General features: G+C 46.6%; 1 protein-coding gene across 1 annotated transcript in view; it reads left to right on the top strand.

Annotated features, from left to right (window-relative positions):
- LOC121589398 (irregular chiasm C-roughest protein-like) overlaps positions 1 to 3421 on the top strand; it is a 200434-nt gene extending 197013 nt beyond the window's left edge. The window contains exons 10-11 of the mRNA XM_041908310.1: positions 31 to 425; positions 2563 to 3421. Coding sequence (XP_041764244.1) covers positions 31 to 425; positions 2563 to 3005 — 838 coding nt within the window. The 3' untranslated portion in view covers positions 3006 to 3421. The remainder of the gene's footprint in view (positions 1 to 30; positions 426 to 2562) is intronic.
- Positions 3422 to 7453: the final 4032 nt, after the last annotated feature.

Raw genomic sequence — 7453 nt, 5'->3', positions numbered from 1 at the left:
TTTCTCTCTCTCTTTATGCAACAAATGTAGCCGATACTCGGGAGACTTTTCCGACTCGCTGAGCCACCTGCAGTGCCCGAAGGTGGGTGGCCCGACCGGTACCGGCGGCAACAGCACCAGCAGCACCGGCAACAGCACCACCACCAACAACAACAACAACAACGGTTACGTCCCGTACGTCAACTACGCCCGGGACTACAGCCCGCCCACCCAGCACCTGATGCAGTTTAAGGCGAGCAGCAGCAGCAACAGCATCGGCAACGCGCTCACCGCCAAACCGCCGGCCCGGCCGCCGGCCAACGGTCAGCTGCCGACCGGCACGATGACGCTCACGCGAAAGCGCACGCCCGCCGCCCCGCCGGACGCTGGCGGCGCCCTGCCCAGCATCCAGAGCAGCGTATCGTCCATCCCGAACGGGTTAATGAGTAAGTTTTGCGCCCACCCGCCCGCACAGCGAAGCGACCTTGTCCGCGCAAGAGTTTACACCGAAAAAAACAGAAAAAAAGAAGAACTAAAAACCCAAAACGATGCCGCAACACAGTGCCTTAATGGGCTGGATTGCTTCGGCCAATTTGCGCAGAGCTACGCTCGGTTTTGCCCGCAAGGCAAAGTTTGATGTGCAAACCACACCCGGTTTTTTGCCCCGTTCCCTTCTGTGTGTGTGTGTGCGGATCACATTTAAACATTTGTCCAGCGTACTCGGGGCGGCTGCACTGATTTACCGCAAAAGTATGCTCATGCAAGCGGGAGATTGGGGTGTAGGAGGCCACCGGAACGATTTGATCCGTTTGACTTTCAGCAAACGAACCGAGTCCCCTTTCGCCCTCCTTCCTGTTCGATGTGCTTGTTCCGGCGGAATCCGGCCGTATCGCTGTTACGCGTACCGACAACGACTGGCGAGCCGGCAAAGAGTGCTGGTGAGGTGGTTATAGGGGGGGGGAGAGGCATAAGCAAACTAATAGATTTGTGTTTGTCTTGAATTTATTGCTGCTCCCGGGGAGGGTTCTTGCTCGCTCTCTCTCTCTCTCTCTCTCTCTCTCTCTCTCTCTCTACATAACTTGCACTGTGCGCTTGTTTTAGAAAAGGGTACGCACACACCCACCCAATCACCAACCAGTACAAAAAGAAAGTTTGCCCTTTTTCCCGCCGGAACCGGAACCATCGGCCGGTACGGAGCCAAACAAAAACACAGCCCGGCAAAGTACAACCGCTCTCGTAGCTTGCCGCACCATTCCGAACCCCGCCCGCCCATCCCACCATAAGAATGCAAAGAATAAATAAACTCTCAAGGCACTCCCCCTCCCTCCGGGGACTGTGGCATTTGCATTAACGCAGTTTGTGATTAGTTTTCACAGTTTAAGAAAACATACTTCCTTTGTCTTGGCTCAAGAACCAGTGCCGGCCCGTTCGGATGGGGTGGGAGGGGGGGGGGGCGGTGCATTGCCACCCGTAAAGTTTGCAACATGCGACCGAAAATTGCATTTCCAAGGTTTTGCTTAAAGCTTCCGTCCGTTCGTCGCCCACTGCCAGCTGCTGCTGCCCTGCGGCGGACTTTACAACCCCTCGGCTCGGCCCCAATTTTTCGGAGTGATAGGGGGGGAGGGGGGTGGGAAGAGAAAAGGGAATGTCCAGTGGCTTTGGAATTGATGGATGCAACTAGGGACGACTGTGCCGGGGCTTCTGATTTAATTAATAAATTAACAGTGTACACCGGGTACACTTTCGGTTTGGCGGTGGGCTGACAGCTGTCAATCCACAAAAGGTGGGTGTATTTTGCACAAATTGAACCAAGATGCGTGTAAGTAATTTAATTAGACGCCGTGAGATGGGACAGCCGGTTTCGGATTGTCACTGCGGGTTGTCCGCGGACACAGGAAGACGAGTGTGATTTTAATGAAGCGAAATCATCGCCCAACCCATCCAAAGATGACATACACATACACACAGGCTCCTGGCCCTAGCTTGTACAAGCCCTGCAGCTTGAGATCATTTGCTGGGTTGGAAAGCGATTGGCCATTGAGCCATTGAGAATGATTTTCCGTTTGTAGAAAATGGACTGTTTTGTTTAAAAATATCTTTTTTTTGCACTAAACGTATTACTTGATGTTATTCATTCAATTCATTCTTTACAACAAAAAAAAAACCAGCAAAGATATTCAGATAAATGCTATGACCAAAGTTAGCTGGAAATGTCTAGCTAATCCAATTGGAAGTGCTCCATAACATCGTGAACCACCAGGCGCCTCCATCGCTTCTGCATGAAAGGGGGAAAGAAATAGTTTAATTTGGTTTAGTACGGATTAAAGTTGTAAAATTTTGTATAGTAACTTGTTTTTACTACAGCAAGCTTTTCAGCATATCTTTTATAAGTACAATATATAAAAAAAAAATTTAAATAAATATTATTCCTATTGTAAATATTCTTATTGTGAAGCGCCTTACAGCTTGCAAACGCATGACTTTTATAACTTTTTGCTATTTTTTTATTTTTTTTACTTCTTATAACTAACCATCTAACCGATTCTTCCCGATTTTGTGTATCCTCTCACTTTCCCTCCCCAGACCATCCCATGCTCGGTTGCCACCTCGGGCTGGACACGCGGTTCGGCGCCAACTACGGGACGCTGCACGGGCGCGGCCCCAGCCCGATGCAGCTGCCCCCGCCGGCGACGGCCAATCCGGCCGCGACGCCGGCCCCACCACCGTACAGCGCCACGCGCAACCAGAACTGTCTGCTCGGGCTGGGGCTGCCGCCGGCGGCGGCCGGCCCCACCACCGGCAACGGCACCAACTCGGCCGCCCTGCTAGCGACCGGCTCGAGCAGCCCGAGCTCGACCCAGTCCGGCTCGCTGTCGCTGGCCAGCTCGCAGCTCTCCCAGGCGCCATCGATCGCGGGCGGTACGGTCGGGAGAGAGCAGCAGCAGCAGCCCAACAGCCCTCCGGGACAGTTCATTCTTCCTTCCAGCAACACCATCAAACCGGGCGTACTGGCGACACACGTGTAAACCGAGCGAAAGAAAGAGAGAGAGAGATCGGTCCCTCCTCTAAGCTGGAGCAGTGGGCAGGGGGGAGGGAACCGCATAGATACTTGTCAATTCAGTTTTAAACACATTTCCCCTCAAAAAAAAAACAATTCTCCTTGATATAGTAGGGTAGCTAATCCTCGTATAATCTAAGAACTGAGCTTTACTTACATCGATTATCGACACAATCGCGTCGAAGCAAACAAGCAAACACACACTCTCACACACACGCACGCAAAAAACAACACACATACAAACTGCTATTCTTTGCCGTCGCATGCAAACGAGCGGTGGCGGGGAATGTTTTTTTTTTCCACCCACTTGTAAGGCAGGAGCGGCTCTCATTCATCCAGCCACCCACAACGGGGAAGGACAAATGGGACGTGGAAGACGAGCAACAACACAAACACACACATGCATAGAGGTTTTGAAAGGTAAGGTTGGCGAAATGGCCACAAACGACGCCGACCGATATTACAAAGCAGTGGCGCCAATAGTGATACCATTGCGTGTGATTGTGATTGTGATGGGATCAACGATGACGCTGCGCGCTTCGTAGCATCGGCTGACGATCGTTTGCAATATCAAGTGAATCGCCACAAACCTTGCCTTGCCTTGTGCAAACACTCTCACAGCCCAATTGTACCCCTTTTCACTTCACGTGGCTTCGCTGTGTATCATTCTCGCTCACACAACCACACATATCCACGAGTGAAAGACTCACTTCTCAAGCCCCGAAACTTTCTAATCTCGTGCAACCCAACACATATCCAAACGAAAAAAAAAATATGAAAAAAGAGAAGCAGACGAACAAAAACGCTGATAAGATGTAGCCTCTGATCTATGGTACGACGCCTAAACCGCAGGTGGAAGATGGAAAGACAAACACAAAGATTGTAGCATTAGTTAAGAAACCCCTCTCGCCCTCGCCAGAAGGAAAGGGAGTGCACGGGGGTAGCATTGTTAATATTAATATAGTCCAAAAATACTAACTATATAAATATAAAAAAAAAATATATATATATATCGTTATCGTAAGCGCTTGAGCCCAACGTAAAGACTCTATTATCTGGAGAAGCTAGCCGTAACGCCGTAAATGCCATCGCTTCTGTTCGTTCGAAACTCCGCCACTCTTGCCATCCATCGCATCCAGTTTGTGCATATCATGAATCAGTGTGCCTGCATGTTTGTTTGTTTGTGTGTAAGTGTGTGTGTGTGTGTGTGTGTGTGGTGTGGTACACTGATTGGTTTTGGTTACGTCACCATAATCCCCAAAACAAATGAACGCAATACCGTGACAGGTGCAACGTTACGTTTGTTGTTTTGCGTTACATTACTTACTTGCGTTACATGTTCGAACAAAAAATAACGCTTCAAACTACGAGTAACGCTCTTTCCTTGCAGCGGTTTTGCAAGTCCGTTTCGAATGTAAACATTTTTTTTCCACCACGTGCAAGAAGTTTTTGCACATCACTCTGACATTTCATTTTCGTCATAATAGCTTTTTAACTTCTTCAGTATGATTTTCAACACTGAACAGTAAACGAGATGATGAGATCCGGCTTCAAATTTTGGTGAAGAAACGGTAGCAGCAGGACGGTTGAAGTGTTGCAAAATCATGCTGAATAAATAAAAAAATATTGCAGGGTTTCCCACGTCACTTCCGAATGTTCACATCAGAATGAAATTTCGGTTCTTATCGATGATTTTCAACACACCACAAAACTGACACGTCAGCTGACAAACTCTTGCTTGAACTTGAGACGTGTTGAAAATTATGTTAAAAAACTGAATTATTATTGTGATGCAAATGCAATATTTGACAGCTGTTTTGAAAATCATCCCGCAAGCAATGAATTGCTCTTGTGGGCATTGGAAATTGACTCGGAAAACTCTGCATGATGGTGATAAAATATCAGTGTAATGTAGAATACAGGCGTTTCCTAGTCATGTTCGAATGTGTACATAATTATTCACCACCTTCAGCATGTTTTTCAACAGCTGTCAAATGGTGTATTTGCTGCATAATAAATTTTCAGTTTTTAATACATATTGTTCAACACATCACAAAGAACTGTCGAACTCAGTCCAGCTTGAGACGTGTTGAAAATCATGCTGAAGAAATTAAAAATTATTATGATGGAAATGAAATGTCAGACAGAAGTGAAATTACTTCTTGCACGCGGTTTATAAAAAAAAATTTATAATTCGAAACTGTCTTGAAAACCCCTGTATCACACTGACTAACAAGGATTTTATTAAGGGAAACCTCTCCCTGTCACGCTCCACATCACGGTCCATATCATTGCTCCCCTCATGTTCCCGCGTTCCCTTTCAAGCGGCACTAACATTGGACTTCGCTCGCAGCTAGCTAATTGTTTCACAACACAACGAAAGCTATTTTGCCGCATAACACGGAAGCCAAACGGTACTAAAAAGGAAACCACCGTGCTATTTTTTAGTGATATCGCAGGCGTGTGACGGATCGCAACGAAGCAGGAATCGCCGAAGCACTGTTTTGCTAAGTGTGGTTTACACCGAACCCCCAGTGGGTGGAGCAAAACTCGAACGAAACATATCCCAGCACCGCAGCATGGCAAACACTGCACCTAGCAAATCATCCATTTTGATCGCCAGCTTCCTCTACGCCCGCTTAAACATATTCACACTCCTCTGCCAACTGCATTGTTACCGTTGCCGGGTGTGACCGCGACGGCAGCATTTTATTAAAACGTTCGAAACTCTTTCTACTACCCATCACATCCCCCCTCCCCTCCGTGACCCGCTCCCTTGGACCCCTCCCCACCCCCACCTGCTGGTGATGCGCCCGCTTTACCCATGTGGAGTCATATCGGAAGAGATAGCTAGAGTGAAAATTATAGAAAATTACAATGAGAGAAGGAGAGGGAGAAAGAGTATTATTAAAAACACACATCCACACACACACACAACACCCTTGCGCATACGCGTCACCATTTACATGTATAAGCGAAGATGTCTAGATAACGAAGGAATTATAGAAGCTTGCTAAGTATAATTGCAAAACCAACCGAACGACACGAACAACCAAAACAAACAAACACACGAAACATGCAGACAAACAAACCATAACAACAACAGAAAAACGCATTCTTACAACAATTAGTGACAAAACGAAACACACGCGGAAAACAATGGGGCGGCGATGAAAGTATATCCACTTTTCGTAGTGATATAGCTAGATAGAGTACATTTTTAAATTCACACGAAGAGAAGAAGAAGAAGAAAAAGAAAAAGAAAAAGAAGAAAAGAAGAAGAAGAAGAAGAATAAAAGAAGAAGATGAAAAGAAGAAAAAGGAGAAGAAGAAGAAGAAGAAGAAGAAGAAGAAGAAGAAGAAGAGAGAGAAAAAGAAGAAGAAGAAGAAGAAGAAGAAGAAGAAACACAAAACATTTCAACCCAACTCAAACAAGAAAACAGGAGCAAATAAAGAAGACGAAAAAAGAAGAAAAGTCATATAAAGACAAACAGAAAGCAAAGAAGAAAAACACAAACCATAAAATAGCAACAGGAAACAGCAACAACAACAACAACAAAAAAACAGGCGCATTTGGTTTTAGAATGCGGTTAAACAAACACACACACACACACACACATACACATACACCTCACACAAACAAAAACAAAAGTAAGGGAAGAAAAAAAAAACATCCAGCATATCTAACTTATTGCCATTATTGTGTAAAGGTTGATTTTATGTTTTCTCCTTCCGTCATGCTAAAAGTGAAACCCGGAAAAACAAAATAAATTTTTATACAAAAGATGCGAGCGTGTTTGTGTGTCGAGAGTATCACTGATGGTGAGTTAAAGAGGAGAAAAAAATCCCCCCCCACCAAGGTAAGTTAATGCAAACGCCCAAACGTTACAGCATGCAAAGCTGGCTGATTGCGGCAGCTTAACACAGCGCAACACACCCATTCCGGTCCACCGATTAACCTCTCCGCAGGGCTGTAAGTCAGTAAATTTGCTCCAGCTGGCGGTTGCTGTCGACCGGGGCTGTTATTACATTTCCGATTAGTCGTACCACTTGCAACCCGGGCCGAGCGAATGACACCGGTTTCCGAGCCGGGCCACACTCTGACGCTGCAAGATGAGTGCTTGCCGCGCCGCGGTGGTTGTGCAGAAACGAAATTACATTCTGTTCCACCGAGCATAAACTATCCTTCCTTCCGCGCCGATTTCAACACCGGACACAAGCTTGCTGCCCCAGAGCACAGAGTGTTCGAAGGCCAAGGAAACGGGGGAGGTTGCATACCTTCAGGCGACTGACATTCACTTTTATAGCAAATTTCGAGCCAAACAAACACTCAAAAGCGCCAAAAGATATGCAATGTGCAGGGCAAAAGTGAACCTTCACTGGCGAGACTGCACGTATGGAACCTTGTTTGTCTGT

The sequence above is a fragment of the Anopheles merus genome, chromosome X (assembly GCF_017562075.2).
Source record: "Anopheles merus strain MAF chromosome X, AmerM5.1, whole genome shotgun sequence".
Lineage (NCBI taxonomy): Eukaryota > Metazoa > Arthropoda > Insecta > Diptera > Culicidae > Anopheles > Anopheles merus.
Note: the sequence above shows the minus strand (reverse complement) of the source record. Positions and strands in the feature narration are given on the sequence as shown.